Consider the following 27,836-nt stretch of genomic DNA (forward strand, 5'->3'; position numbering starts at 1 on the left):
CCTGGTACTGATGAGAGATTCACAGAAGAATCTATATAAATGAAGCTACTGCTGTCTCAGGCTACCCCTTGGATATGATATTGATTACTACTTATTACTATTTCTACATGGATCCTGGAACATGAAATAAATAAAATAATGTTAGCTAATATACACTAAATATTTATTACATGCCAAACACTGTTCTGTGTTATATGTTTTCTCTCATCACATTATCACATTATCACTTTATTTAGCTCATTGCATTATTTCTTAGCATCACATTATCTATGAACTAGGTGAAGTTAGTACAATTACAATTCCCATTTCATTGGGAGACAGGCAAATTGAGATGAAGTTAGGTTAATTAATTTGTCTAATGTCACATAACAAGAAATATTGAAAATAGAATTCAAAGACAGGCAAAGAGCCTATTTTTTAATAATACTACTCCAATGATTTCAGATTTCTGCTTCTGAATAGATATTATATAGCTAACAGAGTATGAGAGTTTTAGCTGAAAATAGTATATAATTCTACAAATATTTGGAGGTCCTATGTTTTATTTTTATTTTTAATAAGTCAGTGTAACATATTCCTTTGCATGCATTACCCATTTGTTACATCTGTGAATAATGTGTTCTCTGTCTCTGGTTTCTCAGAGAAAATAAAATTAAAAATATTTGAAATTAAAAATATTTATCGATAAATATGCTTTCTTAGCAACTGAAAGACTAACCACAATATATTTGTTGATTGTTAATCAGTATTATCAGAATTTTTTTTTCAAAGATGACTGATAGGTTTGGACATTTCATTGACCCTGCATAATATGTTGAGCGTTTCCATCATTTGAGAAACTAACTGAAGAATGTATAGAGCATATCCATTACTTCAGAAACTTTCTGAAATGATGAAAATATAGATTTATATTTGTGCTGTCTAATCTAGTAGCCAAAAAGCAGAATGTAGCTATTAAGCCCTTCAAATGTGGCTGATTGCAACTTAGAAATTGGAGTTTTAATTTTACTTAATTAACTTAAATTTAAACAGACATATTCCATGAATGGCTATTATCTTAGATAGCCACACTATAGTAAGAATATTATGTACACCTAAGATTCATTGTTAATTGTTTAAATCCATGGAGGTAAGAAAATCTATTAAACTATAATATGTTTTTCTTTAGAAATCTCAGCCTCTAAAAGTGATATCACTTTTCATATTTCTTTTTTAAAACTTACTTTTAGTGGTAGTTGGACATAATATCTTTATTTTATTTATTTATTTTTATGTGGTACTGAGGATCAAACCCAAGGCATCGCACGTGCTAGGCGAGCATTCTACTGCTGAGCCATAACCAACCCCACTTTTCAAATTTCTTAAAAGCTATGATTTTATTTTCTAGCTGTGTGGGAAAAAAACAGCACAAAACTTGTGACTATGCCACCCAATTCTATTTTCCTATGTAGTACCTTTCACCAGCTAAGAATATTTGCAAGCATCAGAACCTAACATTTTTCACTATGGAACAAAAATATTTACAAACCTATTGGTTGGAAAAGCCCCAAAGCAATTATGCCCAAATTGACATCATTCTGTGCTAAAAGATTATGATTTAAATTGAAAGGCAAACTGCTTATTCAAATATTTTTAAAGATATTACTAAAACTTTTAATTTGTTATAATATTCTGAAGTAATATAGTTGATAGGTAAACTGGCTGAAAAAGTTTGTGTTCATTTCCTTTAAAGGATCTGATAGAAAACTGGCATGGAAAGTTTGAGTTGCATATTTTTTGCAATGCTTCAAAAGGAGAATTGTCTTGAGGCCTATTCAATCCAAAGCTAATTGTTAAATATTCAGTAATTTGAGAGCCAGTTGTTAAAATATTGGTAACATGAAATCAGCCATGTTAGGAGTAATTTTAGATACTAACCCATTAAGAGGTATAATCTTTACAGGAAATGCAATTCCAATTAGAACTATTTAAATACATCAACAACATTGTTAACATATTTTTTGTGAATTTTCACAATTTTTTAAACTCATAAACTCTTGCTAATTTTTACTAGTCTCTAACTGGGTATATAAAAGTTTTGAGATTTTGCTTTGCAGCTGTATTTTAAATTGATTATATTGATTATACAACAAAGAATGTTTCTGATTAGACCATTCTAATATTTCCTAATTTATACTAGATTTGTCAGAAAGCAATCAAATTATATAGCTATGTTATTTCTCTCTAAACATTAAATGCTAAATTTTCTGACCATGCATATGTTGGAAGGATATTTTACCTCTAAATGTTAAATATGATATAGAAGACATGATGATTTCAGTCTAGTTTTTTTGTAAAACAATGAGAAGTATCAATTTAAACATCTGTCTTTATATCAAACTACCAGAATAAAAAATTATACAAATGTAAATACATAAACTATACATTTAATTGACAAGTTTTTATATTCCCCTAGTAATCTTAGGAGATGAATTCTCAACATAGAGATTTTCCCAATGCCTATAGGATTCTAATAGATTTAACTTTGAAACCCTCTTCTTTATGGTGATGCACATGAAAGCAAATTTTGTTGAAACTCAAATAACAGTGTAAAACATATCCTTAAAAGTTGGTATCATATTCCTGGTATCTTCTTGGTAGCTTCTTCAAAGGAAGGTGACATTCTAATATATATATATATATATATATATATATATATATATATATATATATATATATATATATTCAATTATTTTTAGTGACATAAAATTTTAATTATGTATGGTCTGTGGCTTATTATTTTTAAATATGATAATGTTAATATTACATAATAGCACTTTTACAAAACAAATATGACAACTTTATTAAAAGCCTTTCTCTATTCACTGAAATTGAATTTTTCTTCAAATAGGATATCACTCTGTTGCCCAGTCTATTTACAAATATTTTCATTTATCTAATCATCCTCCAGTGGAAATCTACTTGAGGTAGATTTATACAGCAATTGTATCCAAGGTCATTTGAATTAATCCTATCTCTTTCAACTTACTTTAATCAAAATATACAAAAGTAAACATTTATCTTCAGCATAAAATGGCTTCTGTGAATTTTGAAGGACTTAAATAAAAGTATGATCTAATATTGAGCTTTTAAAAAGTGCTGAAAATTGTATCTGTGATACTTTAGACTTTATTTTCTAAAACTTTGTATGTGAAATAGGCTAATCACCAATAAACAAAATTATAATGATATTGAATTAATAAGCTAACAACAAAGCAACATTTGGAATAAGGAGAAGGTAATAATCCTTTCCATTTCTATCACCATAATAATTATCATGAAAGACCAACTGAAAGTCATAAATTGCACTCCTTAGTCACTCTTGGCTTCAAATTCTTCACAAAACTATCCAATGTTTCAAGAATTCAATGAAAATTACATTTTTATTGAATAATAAAATTAGAATTTTATTTCAATCTGAAAATTGGTCCTCATGAAAACTAATCAAATGCACCTTTAAAGACTCATGAGCATGTGTCAAAGCATTCTTCCATCATTTAAAAGCAAATATAACAATACCAGTGAAGTATGTTTTTGTTTCTAATTGAATTTCAAAATTTGTATGCAGGTCATGTTTTCTTAATGACCATCTAATTTTAAAATCATGGTAAATATATTCTGTATTTTAAATAATGTCCTATGGGTAATTTTGTTCTCAAAGACAACTCTAATTCTCAGTTTACACTCTGACCAAATATTCAAACAGCTAGTATACATTAACCCGTTAACAGCTATGATCTTTACAATTAGTCATTGAAATACATATGAAGTTTTATAAAAATGACCAATTTTTCTTTTCCTTTCATATAAGGTTATGTTTTAAGCTTTCTTCAGTGTTTTGGAAATGTTCCCAAACCCAAATTAGAAGTGAAATTTAAAATGTGACCAAAATATTCAGAATTTCATATTTCTTCCGCTGTCTCTTCTCTTATCCCCAGGCCTATCTATTACAATCATATCAGTATTGCAGGGCTCAGTGCATATCCATCAGCTGCAGTGTCTTTACCTGCCCCTTCTCTTCTCTAAGGTAGAAATGATCTCTCCCTCCTCTAAATTCCAGTAGTACTTGGTGATTCTCTTATGCTATTTATCATAGTCTGTCTTGTTAGTATACATCGCATGGATTCTTGTATATCTCACATTTAGTTTGTAAGTTTCTGAAAGTTAAAGTATCTGTTATTTATCAGTTTCCCATATTGTCCAATATAATTGTATGTCTATTTCAAGAATGTGTTTGCCAGGTAAAGAAGGGGAAAAGGAACAAACCAATGTGTTGTTATGATTGACCATACTCTTAGATTCCTTTATATCCTTATATCACCATTTTCTTAAGAGAAAGAAAATATTCAAAAGCTTAGTTCATAAATACTTAGAAAGAAAGCATAGAGAACATGTCTAAGAATAATGGAAAATAGAGGAGGAAATAACAAGATATCATTTGAATTTCATTATTAGTGTTACATATGGCCATAAACTTTTGAAAAATTTTATCCTAATGAAAATAATGATAGTGTGACAAATTACCATAAATATTTGTTTAATGTTTCAAAATTTTGACATGTATTTTACTCACATTATCCATAGACAGTCAATGAAATAACTGGGATAGATTATTATTATGACCTTCATTTTACAGTTGAGGAAACACATTCAGACAGGTTATGTGCTATGCCCAAGGTCATTCAGTCAATCAGTGTCAAATCAGAATTGGAACCTGAGTTTCTCTGAATATAAGTCCTATGCCATGGTGTGTCATATCTCATAACTGCCCCTCAAACTCCTAAAAGATGCAGTGTTTACTTTGTTTCACCCTAGCAATGGGAATGATTTTTTCATACTCTTCTACTGTCTGGCCATGCCTCCCACACACTTGTGTACATGACTTCAAGACAGGAAAACGGAACTAAAAAGTAGTGTGGCCATATAATGAAAAGTAACAAACACAAACAATAACAAACCTGGCAGGCATGATCAGAAACCAAACTCATCAATACTATATGATAATATACAAAGTCAATGAGCTATGTGTTACTACTGAAGATGTAATGGTATTGCTAAGAATTTATTCAAATTTATATGCAATTAAAACCTTTTTCATCTTCTAAATAATCATTCTTACCTTTATAACAGAGGCACCAGCTCTGGAGAGTGGACTGTGAATCTGGGCTGCAGCAGCCATGTTGGCAATAGTATTGAGATGGTTCATCTGATTCATTGCCATGGCAACTGATGCAGGAGGTAAGCTGACTGGAAGTAGAGGATGAGGCATCATCATAAATGGCAAATCCAGTCCTAAAAGAGACAGTGCATGTTAAACTTGTTACATCATGTTGCTATGAAATTCTTTTTTAAAAAGTATACAAATTCATATTTCTTGGTTTATTTTTTAAAATCAAGATTTATTGTATACTAGTATCTTTTGGGGCCATTAATAGTACCTATGAGATTTTATATCATTTTAAAATTTTTAATATTTTTATATTTACTGACCTTATAAATAGATCTTGTCTTCATTTTTACTCACAAAATATTTATAAGATGCAATATATTTTACCCATAAGAACAAACAAAAATACTTAAGCCAATATCATTGCATTTAACAAGTGAGATGTAACATTCTTTGTAATCAGAATGTATTGATATTCTCATAATTTCTAGTATTTAATTTTAAGAGACTTAATATAGATACCAGTAAAACAGGATATAATCTAAGTTTCAGAATCATTAACAAGACAAGAATCTATAGGAAATATTTTCAGAGTCTCCCTAAACCTCATTCTCAAAAGAATAGTTGTAGCAATACAGACACTTCAAAACACATATTTTCTAGGAAAACATTTTTTTTTCACACTCTGTAGCTTATCAGTCTCTTAGCAGTGGGTTCATCAGAGTGGTTTTTATTTAAATGAAATCTAATTTCAGTGGAGGCTAGAAGGATGAAGTGGAGACAATTTTTCTGAGGTCCATGTCCTGATTTCAACTATGATAGTTGATTAAAGCTAATAACAAGAAAGTGCAAAGGGAGCACCTCAGGTTTCATACAACACTAAAGTGATCACCTCAACTAAAGGAATTCCTACATAAAGAACTCATCAGTCACAGATATTTCTGATAAAGATAGCCACAAAACAAAGTGTCATCAGATTTATGCCAGGGCAAAAGAAGCCTTGAAATTTAAATTCTACATGGAATACTAGAAAAGTAACATTCTCTGTAATGTCTATGACTTCATATCCAAGAGAATATAAAAAAATAATTCCCTGCACATTTTCACTTATGGCTCACTCCTCTTTAAATTCTTTTTAGGAGCAATCTACCAAAACAAATGTATCAGTTATGAAATATTTTCTTCAGATTATTAAGTTATTAGAGAGGCCTCAACACAAGGATCACAAAATTGAATTCAAAATGGTTTTCCCCACAGTCTTATCTTTATTTTTATTTATTTTAATTTTTTTCCCTCAGGAAAGGCCTAAAAATGTCTTCATTCAAGTTGGTGATTTTTGCCTAATCTGTTCCTTTATCCCCAACATTCTTTTTTAACTTTGATTGCAAATGTACAGATCATAATTATATGTATTTATAAGTACAAAATGGTGTTATTATACATATAATGTGAAATTATATATCATTTCACATGTGTGTATGTGTATGTAAAATGCGAAATGATTAACTACATACAACCAATTAACATATTTATCCCTTCAACTACTTACCATGCTGGAAAACATCATGATAAATGAAATACACCAGGTATAGAAAGACAAGTACCAAATGATCTTACTTATATGTGGAAACCATCTTCTTAAACAAGATGTTTGTTTTCAGTTAGCGCTAGAGAATCACTTAGATGAATATACATTTTATACTTTATTCATTGTGTTGTTTATACTCTAATGATGGGATATTTTAAACATATTTAATTAACCACTGCGTATCTTTCCCCTAAAACCGTCACATTATGATCAAATAACAATCATCAAAGACCTAAATCTGGTGTCTATATAAGGCCTTCATTTACCACAAACCCAAGATAGTTTTAAATTTCAATTCTTCTTTATGTACATAGTATTTAAGTCAAAAAATGATCAAAGCATAGATAAAAAGTAGCTGTTAGTACCTCCCTTATGTTTCAAATGCTTAATAAATCTGTGTTCAATAATACTTCCTTAAACAGTGTAATAATCTTTCCTTATTCTCAAAGATTTTCTGTATCACCCAGACACCATCTGGCCAAATCATGAAATATGCCTACTTAAAGTCCAATTGACATGCAAACTAAATGTAAGCTCTAAACAGAATTAACAGGCATTGACAGTTTTAAAATGTAATTCATCAAACATTTCAAATAACCATGAAGGACTTAAAAGTCACACTTTGAGATCATGATCTGCAATAACTAACCATCAATTGGCTATAATGCCTTAGACTCAAAGTTAATATTTACAGTACAGCCCAGTTTAACAGTGACCCTACATGAGTTCCACATGCAAAGCATATGCAAATACTGAATTATGTAAGTCAATCTTTTCCCAAAGCTGAAAACGTTGGGTTAAAAGCCATCAATAGTACACAACACTCCAGCAATCTGGCTCACTTACGCACATGCCAGATATGTATACAGACTTTTAATATTATGGTAATGAAGACAAATTCTTTTGGAAAAAAATGACCAAAATGGGTAATCTCATTCCTTGTGCCTTCGAGAAAATCGTGCAAACATTATTTCTAATATACCTTGGTATTCCAGCAACTCCTGTAATTTTTATGTAAGAGCATGGCATGACTTTATTTTAGCCATGAAGTATACAAATCAGTAATTCTCTATTTCTCCATCTAGATTCTACATTGATTTGTTTTCCAAGTCATGTTGTCTTCTTCAATTTCTTGCCATTTGTACAGTGATTATCAAGCACCAATCCCCTCAGTATCAGTGTACTGTCTTCCTGATTATTCTTCTACTTCAGTTTTAAGACTTCAAGTGAATACTTACTTCCTCTACAATAAATTTTTGCTGAAATTTCCTTATATAGTACCTCCGCTGTACCAGCACACATAGTTATCCAACTTATCAATATTTTACATTAGTGTGGTATATGGTTACAATTATCAAATACAGATACATTATTAACTATTATAGTTATATTAGAATTTACTTTGTTTTATACACACCTATAGCATTTCATAAATACATAATATGTATCCACCATCTGAGTATCATATAGAACAGTTCCAATGTTGAATACCCTCTGTACTGTAATTGTTCATCACCTCCCTAACCTCTGGCAGCTACTAATGTTTTTGCTATCTTTATAAATTTGCTTTTTCCCCAGTCTTATGGATGAAATCATACTTTTCAGACTGGCTTTTTCCTCTTAGTCATATGCACTGAATTCAAGACTTTAAGGTTTCATTAATTACCTGTTCTATTGCTAAATATACTTCCATGGCACCTATGCACCGTAGTTGATTTTTTAAATTCACCTACTAGAGGAAATATTGGTTACTTCTAAGTTATAGAAATTGTGAATAAAATTGATATAAACTTTAATGTGTAGATGTGTAGGATTTTTTGTTTGCTTGCTTTTGCAGTGCTAGGAGTTGAACATCAGGCCTCACACATGCTTCACCACTGAGGTATAACCCCAGCCTGATGCAATTTTTAATGCTTTTATTAGGGCATCAAAATTATACATAATATTGTGGTTTACTGGGACATATTAATGTATTCACAAAACATAATCTATTCCAGTTTTTTATTAATTTGAATATAGAAAGCTATGCTTAGTTTGGTAAGAAATAGCCAAAATATATTCCCACCAGCAATAAATTAAAACTTCCTATTTTTCCACATCCTTGCCAGAAATTTAAATTCCCAGAGATTTGGATGTTAGCTCTTCCAGTAGGTATGTGTTAGGGTTTAGATCTGAGGTGTCCCCCAAGAGCTAATATGTGAGATAATGAAAGAATTTTCAGAGGTAAAATGATCAGATTTGAGAGGTGTGACATGGTCAGAGTATTAAACCACAGATATGCATTAATGGGGTGGTAACTATATGCAGGTATGGTGTGGTTGGAAGAGGTAGATCACTGGTGGTGTGCCTTTTGGGTTTATATTTTGTCTCTTGTGAGCAGAGCTTGCTTTCTGCTGGCTGGTGGCTATGCCATGAACTGCTTTCCTTCACCATGGCTTTCCACCATAATGTTCTGTATCACCTCAGGCCTTGAGCTGTGGAGTTGGACATATATGGATCTAGACCTCTCTGAAACTGTGAGCCCAAATAAACTTTTATTCTCTGATTGTTCTCATCAAGTTTTTTTTTTTTTTGGTCAGAGAAATGAAAAACACTAAATCAATAGGAATATCTTGTTTTTCCATTTGCAATTCCCTAGTAATATGATGTTGAATATGTTTTCTTATGCTTATTTGCCATCTGAACATATTCTTTGATGATGTGTGTTGAATATGTTTTCTTATGCTTATTTGCCATCTGAACATATTCTTTGATGATGTGTCTGTTCAGTCTTTTGCCCATTTTTAAATTGGGTTGTTTATTCCTCATCATTATTATTCAAATAATTCTTTATCTTATATTTGTTTTGCAAAGGTTTATCCCCCATGGCTTGTGTTTGCATTCTCTTATTAGTGTGTTCCTTAAAGCAGGTTTGAATTTTAATGAACATATTAATTTAATTCAACATATTAATTATTTTTTAAGTGTCATGCCTTTGTTATTATATCAAAAAACACATTGCTGCACCCCAAATCACTTAGATGTTCTATGATGTTATCTTCTGGTAGTTTTAGAGTTTTTCAGTTTATGTTTGACTAATAATACATTTAAGTTAATTTCTGTGAAGGGAATAGGGTCTGTGTCAAGGTTCATTTTTTGCATATTAATTTCCTGGTGTTCCAGAATGATTTATTAAAAAGATTATGATCTTTCTATTATATTGTATTTGCTATTTCATCAAATATTGATTATACTTGTGTGGTTCTATTTATAGGTTCTCTAATCTGTTCTATTGAAGTATTTGTCTAATACATAATGACGTATAGAATTATCAGTCTACTGACTTTGTTTTTCTTCAATATTGTGTTGGATATTTTAGGTCTCTGCTTTCCATACAGATGTTAAAATCAATTTGATAATATTCACAAAATAATTTCCTTAGGTTTTGATTGCAATTTTAATGAATATATTGATCAGTTTGGAAAGAATTAATATCTTAATGACATTGACTCTTTGTATGCATGAATAGAGAATACCTCCCCATTCATGTATTTTTTGATTTCTTCAATAAGTGTTTTGTAGTATCCCCTTAATAGATCTTATACATATGTATAATTATTTCATTTTTGTTGTATTTTTAACATCAAACTGTAAATGTTCATTGCTACTATATAAAAAACCAATAGATGTTTGCATATTAACTTTATATCCTGCAAACTTTGTATAATACCTTACTAGTTTTAGAAGACATTTTTGTGAAATCTTTGTTATTTTGTATATATACAATTGTGTCACTTTTAAACAAAGACAGTCTTTCCCAATATGTATAATTCGATTTCCTTTTCTCAACATATTCCATTAGCTAGGAACTGAAATATTATGATGAATAGGAGTGGTGAGAGAGGTCATACTTGCCTCATTCCTGATCTTAGATAAAAAAAAATCTAGTTTCTCAACATTATGATGATATTAATAGGTTTTTGCACATGTTCTTTGTCAAGTTGAAACAGTTTCCTGGTATTTCCATTTTTCTGAGAGTTTCTATTATCAATGACTCTTGTATTTTGTTGGATGCTTTTTATTCGTCTATTGTTAGGCTCATTTGATTTTTCTTCTTTTAATGTTTTTATTAGTGCATTATAATTATACATAATAGTGGAGTTTATTGTAACATATTCATATGTGCACATAACATTATTTGCTCTGATTCATTTCTCTTTCCTTCCTCACTCCACCTGTTCCTCTCCTGTTGTTACTTTTTATCTATTATTTATTTTTATTGGTGCATTATACCTATATATAAAAATGAGGTTGATTGCAGTATATCTCCATATAAGCATTTAACATAGATTGGTCAATTTTATTCCCAAATCATTTCTTTCCCTCCCCTCCTCTCTTCTCCTTAATCCCCTACCCCACTTTACTGATCTCACTTCTATTTTCATGAGATCACCCTATTTATTCCTTTTTTTCTCTCTGTAGCTACCTCATATGAGAGTAGATATTTGAACCCTGACTTTCTGACTTTCTGAGTCTGACTTATTTCACTTAGCATGATATTATCCAGGTCCATTTACACACCAGCAATAACATAATTTCATTCTTCTTTATGGCTGAAGGGAACTCCATTGTGTATATAAACAATATTTTCTTTCCTTATTTAATTGTTGATTGAAAGCTGATCTGGTTCCATAACTTGGCTATTTTGAATAACACTGCTATGAGCACTGGTATGTGCGCATAGTTATAGTATGATTATGTTTCTTTCAAATAAATACCAAGAAGTGGAATACTTGTACCATATGGTGCTTACATTCCTAGCATTTTCAGGAATCTACATACTGCTTTCCACAGTGCTGCTACTACTTTGAAGTCTCACCCAAAATGCATTAAGTGTTCCTTTTTCTCCTCATCATTACTGGTATTTGTTATTTATACTCTTGAGAATTGTCATTCTGAGATAAGATCAGTGTAGTTTTGTTTTATACCTTCCTGATTTCTCATGATGTTGAATATTTTTTCATTTGTTTATTGTCCATTTGCTTTTCTTACTTTGAGAATGTGTGTTGACTTCATTTTGTCATTTATTGCTTGTGTTATTTTTTGATGTCAAAGTTATTGAATTCTTTATATATTTTGCATATTAATCCTATCTCGTAAGAGTAACTGGCAAGTATTTTCTACCATTCTGTAGACTCTCTTTTAATACTCTCTTTTCATACTGATTTCCTTTGCCATGTAGAAGCTTTTTAATTTAATGTCATCCCACTTACTAAGTTTGGGGTTTATTTCTTGTACTTTATGGGTCTTATTATTGAATTTGGTGCCTTGTCTGTATGTTGGAGTGTTGAACTTATGTTGTCTTCTATTAGTTGCACAGTTGCTGGTCTAATTCTAAGGTCTTTCATATACTTGAGTTGACTTCTATGAAAATTAATACATAGGGGTTTCATTTCATTCTTCTGCAAATGGCTACCCAGATATGAAGACCAATAGAATACAAAAGAAAAAACACCGACAAGACCCACACAGATACAGTCATCTCATCTTTTTAAAAAGTGCCAAAAACACAAAGTGGAGAAGTTGTATTTCCTCCTTTAGTCTGCTGATGTGACATATTTCATTAATTGATTTTTGAATGTTGAACCAGTCTTGAATACTTAGAATACATTCTATTCGGTCATGTTGTATAATATTGAATTTGACTTGTTAATATATTGTTGCATTATGTTCAAGAAAGATATTAGTCTGTCATTCCACTTTGTTTGCTATTGGCATTTGACTACTTATGGCTTAACAGAATATAGTAAGAAAGATTCCCTCTACTTATACATTCTGGAAGTAATAACTGCTATCATTTCATTAAGTGTTTGGTAGAATTCATTTGTGAACCCATGTTCACTTGTTGTATTCTGTTTTGGAAGGTTATATATATAAAATATGTATAACATATATAATATTATATATAATATATTGAATATATATTATATAATCAATTTATTTTTAAAATTTATTTATTGGTTCTTTTTAGTTATACATGACAGTAGAATTCTTTTTGATATAATTATACAAGCATGTAATATATCTTATTCTAGTTAGAATTCCATTCTTGTGGATGTATATGATAGTAGGATTTTTTATGTACGTACATAGGAAAATTATGTCACATTCATTTCACTGTATTTCCATTTCCTATTCCTCCTCCCTTCCCTCCCCCATTGTCAATTTATTAATGCTTATAGGTCTTTTCAGATTATTTATGTCCTTTTGTGGGATCATTGGTGGATTGTATCATGTATCTTTGAAGAGATTATTTATCCAAGTAATCAAAATTATGGGGAAAAATTTGTTATTAAAATATTCCACTGTTACTATTATTTTTGTACTGGTAGTCGGGACCCAAGGGCACTGAGCTACATCCCCAGTTCTTCCTTTTTTTTTTTTTTTTCTTTTGAGAGAAGGTCTAAATTGCTGAGGCTGTTCTCCAATGTGTGACATTCCTGCATCAGCTTCCCTAGTCTCTGGGATTATAACGCACTAACCTTCCTCTATTATCCTTTTAACGTCTATGTGACCAGCAGTAATGACCCCTCTTTTATTTCTGATATTATAAATGTTTACTTCTTCCTTTTCCTTAACATGTATACAGGTTTATCAATGCCATTAGTCTTGCCATATAAGACTTTTTGATTTGTTTATTCACTATTGATTTATTTTAGTTTTATTGATTTCTGTACTATTTTATATTACATATTTTCCTCTGATTACCAGATTTAATTTGCTCATCTTTTTAGTTTCCTAAACTGGAATATTCTATTACTAATTTTATTCTTTCTTATATTTAATATAGTAATCCAATACTATACATTTCCCTGTAAGCACTGCTTTTGCTACAACTCAGAAACTTGGATAAGTTGTATTTCTACTTTCATTTACTTTAAAATATTTTAAGATTTATATTGAGAGTTCTTTGACACACATTGTTCTTAAGACTTCTACTTAATCTTTAAGTATTTTTTGGATGTTACAGTCATCATTCTGTTTCGGTTTCTATTTCAATTACATTATGATTGAGTGCATATTTTGTGTGATTCCTATTCTTTATGTTTGTTAAGTTTTTGTAATAGCCCTAAATGTGGTTTATCTTTATGAAGGTTTCATAAGAACTTAAGAAAAATGTAAAATTTTCTGTTATTGGACAAAATATTCTAAAGTGCCCCTTAGATTCAGCTGATTAATTGTGTTGTTCATTTCAACTCCGCCCTTCCTAATTGTATGCCTGCTGGTTGTGTCGATTACTTACAGATAGTGATGTGGTCTCCAATTATAATAGTGGATTCATTTGTCTTATTTACAGTTCTATCAGTATTTGCTTCACATGCTTGATACTCTGTTATTAGGTATAAACACTTTAAGGTTTATTCTGTTTTAGATAAGTGACTCCTTTGTCATCACTGCTCTGAAGTCTACTCTCTCTGAAATTAATATTGCTACCCTAGCCTTCTTTGCATTAGTTTTGCATAGTATATATTTATCCAACTCTTTACTTTTGCTCAATATGTGCATTTATATTTAAAGTGGGTTTCTTAAACCAATGCACATTAAGGTCTCATTTTTTTGTCCATAATTACATTTTCTGGAGGTTCTTGTTATTTTGTTATTGCTTTGCGCAATTCATGATTTTATAGGAAGTGTGTTCATATTTAATTAAAGGCATAGAGCACTGACATACGTAGCACCTAGAATACACAAGCTAGTCTATCTTTTACTTGGTGTATTTAGACCATTATAATTTAATGCAATTATTAACATGGCTGGATAAATACCTCCTATATTTTAACTGCTTATTATCTGTTGCCCTTACTGATATTTCTCTTTGTTCCCCTGTTTTCAACACTCTTATGCCTTTTCTGGCTTTAATGGAGCATGCTATGATTCTAACTTCTCCTTCTCGCTTTCTCAGCATATCATAGACTTAATTTTAATTTTTTAGAGTTTGTATTTGAGTTTTCAATATACATTTGCAACTAATCTACATTAATTTGCTGATAGTTCTGTACCACTTTTGGGGTAGTATAAGTACTCTCAATCCCTCTTATAAAAGTACTTATAAAAGTACTCTCAATTCCTCTATCACATCCCTTATATAATTGCTGTCATTTATTTACCTTACTTGTCATATGTAATCAGCCAATACACTGTTGTTATTATTACTAACAGACTATTATGTGTTCAATTAATTAAAAATAACAAATATTACTTAATACCTTATACTCAATACTGTATTTCTTCTTTAGTGCTCTTCCTTTCTTCATATATATAAAAATTTTCAACCTAAATGATTTTCCTTCTCTCTGATGGATGACCTTTCAACATTTCTAGCAAGGTAAGTATGCTGTTATAATTTTAAATTCTTTCAATTTTTGTTTGTTTGAGAAAAATCATTTCTCTTTTACTTTTAAAGAGAAATTTATCTGGATTCAGAACTCTAGTTTTTTTTTAACCCTCTAAACATTTCATAATTTCTTCTTTTTTTGATGCTTTGTTCACTTTATTAGTCCCCCAAATTTGGAGTGCATAGTCACTATTTTTCCTCTAACATGTTAAGTTTTACTTTTTAAATTTTTTAATTTATTTTTATTTATATATAACAGCAGAATGCATTATAATTCTTATTACACATATAGAGCACAATTTTTCATATCTCTGTTTGTATACACAGTATATTAAAACCAATTCATATCTTCATACCTGTACTTTGGATAATAATGATCATCACATTCCATCATCATTAATAACCCCATGCCCCCTCCCTTCCCCTCCAACCCCTTGGCCGTATCTAGAGTTCCTCTATTCCTTCCATGCTCCCTATCCCTATCCCACTATGAATCAGCCTCCTTATATCAAAGAACACATTTGGCATTTGTTTTTTGGGGGATTGGCTAACTTCACTTAGCATTACCTTCTCTAACTCCATCCATTTACCTGCAAATGCCATGATTTTATTCTCTTTTATTGCTGAGTAATATTCCATTGTGTATATGTGCCACATGTTCATCAAACAAACTCTTCTCAAGTTTAAGAGTCAAATAAACCTTTGGTTTTGACTTTCTATAATTTGAATATGATATGAGTAACTCTAGTTTTTGGCATTTATCCTACTTAGTTTTTTTCTGAATTTCCTTTGTTTATGGACACAACACCTTTTGTTTTATTTTATTTATTTTTATATGGTGCTGAGGATTGAACCCAGTGCCTTACACATGCTAGACAAGCACTCTACCACTGAGCCACAGCCGCAGCCCTTCTCTGAACTTTTTGATTCTATGGTTTGGTGTCTCTCATTAATTTTGGAAAAATCTCAGTCACTGGAATTTAAACCTCTTTTTTTTTTTGCTCTTCTCTTTTCCTTCTTATATTCATATTATATTCACAATATACCTGCCATATTTTTTAAATATTGTGTTGTATTGGCTTTTTATTTCACTACTTTTTTCTCTTTGTTTTTCAGTTTGAGAAGATTCTATTGATATAACTTGAAGCTCACTGATTGTATGTGTATGCATATGTGCGTGTGTATTACTGGGACTTTCATGCAGGGGTAGGGTGCTTTACCACTGAGCCACAATCTCAGCCCTTTGTATTTTTCTATCTATCTATTTATTTATTTATTTTTGAGATAAGTTACCCACGCTGGCCTTGAACTTGTAGTCCTCCTGCCTCACCGTTCTGAGTAGCTGGAATTATAGGCATGTCCACCATTGTCGCAGTGTGGCTGGGCACAATTCACGAGCCACTTATCAAGCAGAAATGAACTTTATTTTTAGAACACACATTCCACTCTTCAGGAATTCCCTCAGACCCCAACTGCCACCACAGGCTTCCCACAAGCGTCTCAACCCCCCACTCCTCCTGCTCTTGAGGCCAATTGGCTGGGTCGCATGGGCAGAGCTAAAAGAGTCCCCCAATGAGCAGCTCCGTGGTCTGAGAAGGCAGGGAAACAGCCCAATGAGTATCACCACAGAGGATCCAATCAGCTGGCAGCTGAAAGTTTGCTGGGGCCATGGTGAGCCAATCAGCTGGAAGTTTGCTGGGGCTGCTGTGAGCCAATCAGCTGGAAGTTTGCTGGGGCCCCTTAGGCTATGACTCTCAACACACCATGCCTGGCTCAAGGTCACTGATTATTTCCTTGGTATTCTATAAAAAGTATTCTTAATTTTGTTGCAGCATTTTTCCTTTTTATTTCTAACAATTCCTTTTTTTTTTTTTAAAATTTCTACATCTGACCTTAAATTTCCTGTTTTCTTGTAAATTATCCACTTTTTCCATTCTCTTAGTACATTTATCAGTTCTTTTAAGGTCCCAGTCTGGCAATTTTAAACATCTCCTATATCTGAATTTGGTCATGATGTTTGTTCTGTCCCTTCAGACTATGTTGTTTGCCTTTTTTCAGGCCTCAAACCTGTTTTATTTTAATCCCAAAATGATGCATCAGGTAAATAAGGCTGAAGTTAATAGGCCGTTCCTTATAAGTATTACTTTGAACCAGTTGGGAGTTAGGCTGTCTAAATTACTTTACTTGTGGTATTAGATGCCAAACTTTCCTCTAGCATTTTACTTCTATATATCCTCCTTTTTTGTTGTTCTCTCTGGGAAATTCATCTTAAATAGAGTTCTATGGCTTTCAGTTCTTAACAGCTAATATAAACTCAAATTATCCAAGCCCCCTGTAATACTGGTGGTAAAATGTGAAAAGCAGAAGCATTCAACATTTCTCTGATTAGATGTCATACCCTTCATGGCTTGGATCTTAGGGCTGTGGTTTTTACAAGTGTTTTACAGCTTCCTCCTCACCTTAGAAAGACAAGAAATCTCAAGGGTGCTGGAGTTGTATTTTTCACTTCCTCCACATCAAAGGTTATAGGGTGTGGAGTTTTAGTATATTTTTTCCTCAATGTTAATTAGGTTATGTTAAAACCAAGTTATTTATGGTGACATAGTTTGCTTTGAGGGTAAGCTTTTCTTAAAAGAATGGATCAACCAGGGCATGTTTAAAAATATTATTTTTTAGCTGGGCATGGTGGTGCATGCCTGTTATCCCAGTGGCTCAGGTGGCTGAGGCAGGAGGATCACAGGTTCAAAGCTAGTCTTCTCAATTTAGCAAAACTGTAAGCAACATCGTGAGATCCTGTCTCAAAATAAAAAATAGAAAAAGGATTGAGGATGTGGCTCACTTGTTAAGTTCCCATGGGTTTTATCCTTGGTACTAAAAATTGAAAAAAAAAATACTTTTCCCTTCAACCTGCAACAAGCACAAGAGAAATTGTCTCATATATTAACACTGAGAACCTGGTAGGATTCCTAGAGATAAAATTCATGAAAGTATAGTAGTAAAGTAAGATGGTCCCCTGGAATTTTTATCAAGCTATGCCCACAGTAATTCTCCTATATTAATAAATTACCTTTTAAATGTGGTACCACGGTCCAACTGTGGCTTCTGGTCTCCATAACATGTGGCTTTCTGTCTTTACCTTTTTCTCTAGTTTTTGGAATAGTGGTGCCCTGTGATCACAATCTTTAATGGATCAAAAAATGTTGGTGCTTTTTTTTTTCCTTGTTACAAAAAGAGGAATAGGGCTGGGATTGTGGATTAGGAATAGGGCTAGCATGTGTGAGGCACTGGGTTCAATTCTCAGCACCACATATAAATAAATGAATAAATAAAGGTCCATCAACAACTAAAAATATTTTTTTAAAAAAAAGAGGAATAATATCTTCCAAGGTTCTTTACAAAATCCAGAAGCCTCTCAGTCACTTTCCTGTATGGCATAAGTCTAACTAAAGTAGTCTTTATTTTACTTCTCATAAGGTACTATTAATTTTATTTGACTTTAGATAATGAACAACTTTATATGGATACTTCCCCTTAAGCTTATAACATCTTTAAAGTAAGACATTTAATTAATTTCCTCAATATTTGGGACATCATATTACAATATTCCAGAATTTGTCTGTTGCATAATGCTAGGTTTTACTGAGGAAATAAAAAATTTAGGTAAAGTAGTAATGGAATTCTTCTCCTGGACTTCTTGTTAGATAAGTAATATATACAAGACCTGTTTTGCTTTGGAAAGATTTCTGAGTCATTTAAGTCCCTAAAAAGGGCAACTAAACTTGAATTTGTATAAATTGGCTGTAGTTAAACGACTGAGTAATAATAATGTTAATATTTTCTACAGTGCTTGATGTTATATAATTCAGTACTAACAACTTTTCCTTTATCATTTTCAGTCCTGGCAAAACTTAAGAGGATACAGTTTTATCCTTTCTTTGTTGTTGTGGAAACCAAAATGTAGAAAACTTAGGTTATTTCTCCAAAATCAGTGTTGTGGAATTCAGAAGGTGTGGAATTTAGTCATGTGTGGTTGTACATACCAGTAACCCCAGGTACTCTGGAGTCTGAGGCAGGAGCATTACAAGCTTCAGGCCAGCCTGAAAAACTTAGTGATAACCTTTCTCAATTTTTTTAAGGGTTGGAATTGAAACTTGGTGGTAGAGTCCTTGCCTAATGTGTGTGAAGTCCTTAATTCAATCCCTAGTACCATACTCATATGCATAAAAAAAACATGTTGAATTAAAACCCAAGTTTACTTGACTCTGGACTATATTCTTCACATGTATTATTACTGTGCTACCAGGTCTCTACAGCTACCTCCACTCTATGTATCCCATACATTCAACTTAGTCCCTCTTTACCTCCCATTCTGTTTTCAAATTATTAAAGCTTACTGAAGTTAAACAGACTATGTCCTGCTAATACAACTGTATTTTCTCAACATAATCAGTTTGAGGAATATTGTATACATACTATTGGTTAGCAAGTGGTTCTGCTGCAGTGGAGTAAGGGTAGGAGCACCCCCAAGGCCTGGCTGCCCAGCTAATGCTGCATGAGCAATTCCATGCTGAGGTCCAGGAGCAGCAAGAGGAGACTGCATCTTATCCTTATCCCAGGAGGATTCACTTCCACCTGAAAAAAAGTCATATAAATAGTCATTGGACAGTTTTCTTTGAGAATGTTTTTTTAATTAATTTTTATAAAGAAAATAATTAATGCCATTTCATAGAAAATTATTATTAAACATGGTAATTCATTTTATGACAATTTTAAAAAAACTTTCAAAAATCTAAGGATATAAGCTACCTCTGGGAAAACTAAGCCATTTTTACTAATACCATAGGACCACTTTCCTTAATGGTTCTCTCAACAAACTTGAAATAATAATGAATAGCTTTTGGAAGCATTTATATATTGAAGATTATTAAAACACACCATTACCTTTCCATTCCAAGCCTCTAAAATATGTATGCTATATTTTAAAGAAGAACAGTTTCTGTTCACTAAAAAAGAACACACTAATTTATAAGAGTATGATAACATACAAAATATACAGAGTAGGAAACAAACTTACCACTTATTTTTGGTTCAGCCCTCAAGCAATGCTTTTATACATAGCAAGATTCTATACAAAATAGGCTGGATAAAACATGAAACCATGGCTTCCAATTTGAAATTATACTTTGATCACCACACTAGAGAGTGTAGTGAAATGCACACTAGTGCAGACTTCTATATTGCCGTGATCCATAGTGGCATAGCTATTTAATCTGGTACTGAACATACTTTGGGAACAGAGTCATTGCCTAAAATGATATGGCATGGAACCCCAGATTTCCAGGGATTTCTTTTAAGAAAAATTGAAACAGAGAAATAGAGAGTTAGATTTTAATAAGTATAAAAGATAATATTCTGGCTTTGGGAAACAAGATGTTGTATAGCAGCTCAACCTATTTGCTTGATATGTTTCATTCATTCAGGGTTCAATGGCTCTGCCCCCATAACCCTACTGGGATTGTGATATTAGCAACTCTACCTGAATGATACTGTCCCATATGGTAACTGAAACTATGACCTTGTTATATATGGAGATCAGACCTGGAGCTTTTGGGCCCTCTACAAAATGTTTGCATTTACAGGTTTAAAAATAAAGAATAAGTTGACATATTTTCAACACATTGAACATTGTAATTATTTTCACTTTAGCTCCCTCCCAGATTCTGTTCATATGGATACTCATTTTTACATAGTAAACACTCTGCTACAATAACTTTATGTATCAGAGAGCAAAGGCTACGCTGTATTATGCTGAGTTATTTAATTATAATTTTTAAACAATATACTTTTTCTTTCAGATTTATCACTAGAATAAATCACATTATAACAAAAATATTGAGTTATTTCATTAGAATAAATTAATTAGCTGGAGTGACATTTCTGGTTCCAAAATGACAGATATATTTATATTACATTCATATAAACTGTCTTTAAAGTGTAAACTTTCCAGGGAAATGCTTTCAGGACCAAATGTTATTTCCCCTAGATATTTAAAATTGAGGGCTAGGGTTGTAGCTCAGTGGTAGAGCATGTTCCTAGCACATTTGAGATACTGGGTTGGATTATCAGTGGAAGGAAGGAAGGAAGGCAGGAAGGAAGGAAGGAAGGAAGGAAGGAAGGAAGGAAGGAAGGAAGGAAGGAAGGAAGGAAGGAAGGGTGTTGTGTCCATTTTCTCCATTCATTTAATAAAAGATTTAAAATTTATTTAAGCAAATGGCCTGCTAGAAACTCTGCCAGGATTTCCTTTTTTCTTTCAAATATGCATTTTTAAAACTTTATTTTATTTATCTGTTCATGTGGTGCCAAGGATTGAACCCAGTGCCCCACATGTGGTAGGCAAGTGCTCTGCCATTGAGCCACAATCCCAGACCTCTGTCAGGATTTCTTAAACGTTCTATCCATTCATCAACCATTCTTACCCTAGGTGTGGGGATCTTCATCCTCCTCAGAACTCTTTCAGGCTGATTTACAGGCAAAGTTAACCTTTAATCAATTCAAAAGTGGGGGATCTTAACCAGTATTTAACCAGATGAGCTAAGGAAACACCATAATTTTTAGCAATACATGTAAAGATTGAGGGATACCTGGTCCTATGTATATAGACAATCTTTTCCAGTCAAACTGGGAAGAAACAAGTAGCTAATTATTTAATTCCTATGATGAACATTCAGTTGATCTAAATGGAAACTGGTAAGATGGGAAATTTGTTTAAATTTGATAGACTTAAAGAATCCAAAATAATTTTCTTGAACATGTGGAGGTTTCGAATGTTTATTGAGACCCTGTGAAACTTCTAAGATTATACCAACTGTTTTCTCTCTTCATCCTTATGTTTGATATTATAGAGTAACTGCCACAAAGCAGGGAAGTAATTTATGGTTTGGTGCATTTACATAGTTTCCTATTGACAAACTTGAAATTCTAATTAAAATCAATAAGACAGTGTTATGCTGCAACAAAGAAGGATGGTTGGGAAAGAGAAATATCAATAAACAATGAATGTAACCACACTAAAACCCAGAAATTTGTTTTTAGTTACAATGGTATGATAAACATGATTAAAATCAGAAAATACAAAAATTTGAAAGAATAATTGCTAAGCAAAAAATTGAACCACTCCATCATTTTTGCATTTTGTTCAATATACAAATTATCTATTGCAGAACTGCAATTTGTAAAGTGATGAGTAAAACATTGACAAAGCAATATTAATTTAGAAGATACTAAATCATAATGTGTGTTATTAATGTGGTATTAAACTGTCACACAGCAATGGCATGCTGCAACCTTAGAGCTGAGACAATGTCAATATTGATTTTATAAACTAGAAACATTTTAGTCCACATTCAACACATATGGTACATTAGGCATTAGTCTAATGTTTTATACCTCATATATCCCAAATTAACTTGAATAGAAATGTGTTTTAAAACATCATAAAAAGATCCCAAATTGTTTTTGTGTTTTCTTTGATAAGAAATTTGGATGAACTTTTTCTGATATTTCATCATTGTTAACTACTGTTTTAATGATAGAATGAAGGTGATTTCCAGCTGTTTCCATCTATACTAAGTATGGATATAAGATGGTTTTGCACTCTGTAGTAAGCAACTGACAAATGTGGGGGTGTTCTTAATGTTTAGATTAGGTTGTATTAATGTTCTGGACATATTCTGGACACCTGACCTATGATTGTTTACCATTGTTAAGTGTATACAAATTGACCTGTGACAAAATCTGGAATTCTCTTGTGGCCCCTAACATAACATCGTCTCTTTGTCAGATTGAAAGATAATATTAACTGCCTTTACAGATAACCATGTACTTTTACTAATATAATCTACGGGTCTTTTTTTAAACCACTAAGTAGAAGTCTTAGGTATCCACCTTACTTTATCTAGGTACTGTGTACCTACATATGTATCTATCTCCATATCATTTTTTTATTTGCTTTAATTAATCATACATGACAGTAGAATGCATTTTGACACATCATACATAAATGGACTACAACTTCTCACTCTTCTGGTTGTACATTATGTAGAATCACACCAGTTGTGTAATCATATATGCACATAGTGTAATAATATCCAATTCATTCTACTGTCATTCCTACCCCCATATCCCCTCCTCTCCCTATACTCCCCTATGTCTAACCACAAGTACATTTATTCTTCTCTAGCCCCCAATTCCCTTATTGTGAATTAGCATAAATATATCAGAGACAACATTTGGCCTTTGGGTTTTGGGGATGGGCTTATTTTGCCACATGATATTCTCCAGCTCCATCCATTTACCTGCAAACGCCATAATTTCATTCTTCTTTAAGGCTAAGTAATATTCCATTGTGTATATATACCACATGAATGTATATATTCATTCATCTGTTGAAGGATATCTAGGTTGGTTCCATAGCCTGCGCATTGTGAATTGAGCTGCTATAAATATTGATGTGACTGTGTCACTGTAGTATGCTAATTTTAAGTCCTTTGAGTATAAACTGAAGAGTGGGATAACTGGATCAAATAGTGCTTCCATTCCAAAGTTTCTGATGAATCTCAATACTACTTTCCATAATGGTTACACCAATCTGTTGTCCCACAAGAAATGTTTGATTGTACTTTTTTCCCCACATCCTCACCATCACTTATTATTGCTTGTGTTCTTGATAATTGCCATTATGACTGGAGTGAGATGAAATCTTTCCATATGTAGCAAAATGAAATTGAACACCTTTCTCTCACTCTACACAAAACTTAAGGTGAATTAAAGATTTAGGCACTACAACAGAGACCTTGTGCCTAATAGAAGAAAAAGTAGGCCCATCTCTCCATCATGTCAGATTAGGAATGGGCTTTCTTAACAAGACTCCAACCTAGATGCCCTTCAGTGGATGAATGGATAAAAAAAAATGTGGCATATATAAACAATGGAATTTTACTCAACAATAAAAGAGAATAAAATCGTGGCATTTGCAGGTAAATGGATGTAGTTGGAGAAGATAATGCTAAGTGAAGTTAGCCAATCACCCCCCAAAAAACAAATGCCAAATGTTTTCTCTGATATAAGGAGGCTGACTCATAGGTAGGGAGGTAGAGCATGGGAGGAATTGATAAATTTCTTAAAGGGAAGAAGGGTAGGAGGGAAAGGGATGGGGCAGGGGATTAGCAAGGATGGTGGAATGAGATATCATTATACAAAGTACATGTATGAATACTCAAATTGGGTGTCAACATTCTTTATATACAGAGATATGAAAAATTGTGGTATATATGTGTAATAAGAATTGTAATGTAAAAAAGTAAATGTGTAAAGAGATGAATTGGTGTGAACATACTTTATATACAAAGATATGAAAAATTGTGCTCTATATGTGTTATAAGAATTGTAATGCATTCCACTGTCGTGTATTTAAAAAAATAAAATCAATAAAAAATATGGCAGCTTCAGTTTTAAAACCCAGATAAATTTTATCCTCTGTCTTTACAAGATAAAACCAAATAAAAACAAACCAACAACCTTTAAAAAAAACTCTTAAAGCACAAGAATTAAAATAAAGAATCAATAACTGGAATGGATTCAAACTAAAAAGCTTCTTCTTAGCAAAATTAATCAATAATGTGAAGAAAGAGCTTAAAGAATGGGAGAAAATCTTTATCACATGTACCTCAGATACTGCATTCATCTCATGGATTTATAAGTAACTCAAAAAAACCCAGATTAATTAATAAATGGGCTAAGGAACTGAATAGATACTTCACAGAAGAACAATCAATCAACAAATATATGAAAAATGTAGAACATCTGTAGCAATTAGAGAAATGCAAATCAAAACTAATCTTTTTATCTATATCTATATCTTTACATGTATAACTTTGCTGAAGCTTCTATAACAAAATACTATAGATAGCAAGACTTCAACAAGTAAACAATATTTTTTCCTAGTTCTGAAGGTCCTAAGTCCAAGATCAAAATTTTACCAGGTTTGATTTCTCCTGATGCCTCTCTTTTTATATGACTCTCTTCTCCCTTTATCCTCATATTGACTTTTCTGTGCATGAGCTCACTATTGGTGTATCTTATTGTGCTCAAATTTACTCTTCATATAACAACTTCACTTAGAGGGATTAGAAATCATCCTAGGCCACATTTTAAAATAGTTACCTCTGGAAAGGCTCTATCTCCAAATGTAGTCACATTCTGTAGTAATGGAGAGTTAGAGCTTTAATATACGAATTTTACAGTAACATACTGGGCTCATAACATTAGAGTATGCTCCTTTCATTGAATTAAACCATACTACTTTTGTGAGATAATTCCTTTGGGGGGAGGGACTGGATAGCATTTTCAACCACACAGGTTGAATGGTCCAAGTAGGAAGAGGGCTTGGGAAATAGAGAAACCTCATTAAATATTTACTTCATGAAACTTAATATTAAGTATAAATCTAACCAAACACAGCCCTAAATAAATAAAGATAATGTGGATACTGTAACAAATCCTTAAAAACTGAATAAATTATTTTAGCTTTTCAATATCAATTCTTCATCACAATTTTAGCTTACAGTTTAGTAAAACTAAAGCTATGTCAACAAACAGTATATAACAATAAACTGTTATAACATTAATACTACAGTCAATTAATTAATTGAATTATGTTATAGTTGAGAAAACTACATAATTTATAAAGACCTATTTAGTAGAAATATATATTATTTTTTAAAGTCAGAACAAGAACAATATAGTGACAAATGAAGGGCAAATATTAATCTGACAAAACATCTGAGAAATCACATTGCCATAGTTTGAAATTCTTAAAGTTAAAATTTAAATTTTTCTTTTAAATTTATTATAAAATGTTAAGAGTTCCAAGAATATAGCTTAATTTTGCTGCTCTTTCTTTACAGAGTAAACAGAAGGAACAGGCCTGTAAATCATGGAATAAATCTCAACAGAAACATGGAATTTCAGACATGGAAAATACTTTCCTTTTCATTTACTTAAAGAAAAGCTTAAAAGGAAACAGCAGCATAAAATTGGTAAGAACCAAACACTATTTTTTCTAAATCCATACTAATTGAACGTATTAACAGGATTAAGTGTGGAATTTCCTTACATACACACAGTGTGCAGTGATCATATTCAATCATACTTTTTTACCCTACCTCACATAACACCTTTCCCACTCCCTAGTAATCACTATTCTACTTTCAGGTTGAAATCTTTTTTTTTCACATATTATAGAGAACATGAAGTTCTTATTTTACTTTATCTGGCTTATTTTGCTTAATATACTGTCTCTCAGTTACATCCATGGTCCTGAAAATAATTTCAGGATTTCATTATTCTTCCTGGTTGAATAATATTTCATTTTGTATGTATCTCTTATTTATGTATCCATCCCCTGATGGGCATCTCAGTTGATTTCCTCTTCTAGCTATTGTGATGAATAGTGAGACGATAAATATGAGCATGCAGGTAGCTGCTCTTTATGATATTATTTCTTTTGGATATATACAAAGGAGTGAGGTAACTGGATCATATGGTAATTTTATCTTTTGGTTTTTTTTTGAGGAACTTCTAAAGTGTTTTCCATAATGGCTGTACTAATTTACATTGCCTAGCTAGCACTCCTCTAATTCCCAATATTCCCAAACATCTAATAACAGAATTCTTTCTATGATAGGGTGTGTGAAAACTCATGCATAATGTTTGGATGTGTTTCCAACAAATTAGTATAAGATTGCATGCCAAAATATTTCAAATGAATATGAAGAAACCAAGTAATAATGCTCAAATACAAATAGCAAACATAATCTCTAATCTTTGGACTCAGACTATGTACCCACTTAATGTGTTTGGCTATTATAAATGAGTAAAGAAAGCATATAAAACATTCAATGAATGTCCTCTACTTATAGTAGTCAATGATCCACTTCATAAATGCGTAAGCTGCAATTTATGGGTTTGAGTTTCTAAGAATATTTGGTTTAAGTAATTAATATGCAAGGATTTCATACTTATAATAGACCTCTATATTCTGAACTCAAATTGGGTGTGTCTTGTAATTTAAAAGGAAAGTGTAGTAGAGGAAGCTATTTTAGACTGGGAAGGATAAATTTAAAAACCTGCTATTAAGAATAATATAAGGTAATTAGTATATTTTAAAAAGAATGAGATTGGATATGAAATGTGTAAATATTTAAGGTAATGTGAACCATTTGTAGTTACAATACATATAAGTCAAATTACTTGAAAACATATATTCTTATATACGTAGGGAAAAGAGCAAGGGGCCAAATGGCAAGGAATCTATGTAGCATATGGAATAAATCAAGTTTGTTCTCTCAGTCATAGAATACTTTGGTTACCTAGAATCCTGGATGAATGCACATTGTTTGACTAACTTTAACATCATTTAGACATTTTTAATAAAATATTCTAAGCCATAATTAAACTATTAAACGTTTCACTGTTTTTTTTTTCTAAAACACAATATAGGTATGTGTATGTAGGGGGAATGTACATATGTACATACATATATAGACATGAGTATGTGGTTTAGTATATTATAAAGTTATGTTAATAGAAACAGAAGGGGTATTCAGAAG

At 31.8% G+C, this 27,836-nt stretch overlaps 1 protein-coding gene across 13 annotated transcripts in view; it reads right to left on the reverse strand.

Moving 5' to 3' along the window:
- Dach2 (dachshund family transcription factor 2) overlaps window positions 1-27,836 on the reverse strand; it is a 488,288-nt gene that overhangs the window by 89,541 nt on the left and 370,911 nt on the right. For all 13 annotated transcript variants that reach the window (XM_021728784.3, XM_021728781.3, XM_021728779.3 and 10 more), the window contains 2 exons: window positions 19,642-19,800; window positions 5,159-5,331 (listed from right to left, as the gene is read on the reverse strand). In XM_021728784.3, the coding sequence (XP_021584459.2) occupies window positions 5,159-5,331; window positions 19,642-19,800 (332 nt within the window). The remainder of the gene's footprint in view (window positions 1-5,158; window positions 5,332-19,641; window positions 19,801-27,836) is intronic.

The sequence above is a fragment of the Ictidomys tridecemlineatus genome, chromosome X (genome assembly GCF_052094955.1).
Source record: "Ictidomys tridecemlineatus isolate mIctTri1 chromosome X, mIctTri1.hap1, whole genome shotgun sequence".
Lineage (NCBI taxonomy): Eukaryota > Metazoa > Chordata > Mammalia > Rodentia > Sciuridae > Ictidomys > Ictidomys tridecemlineatus.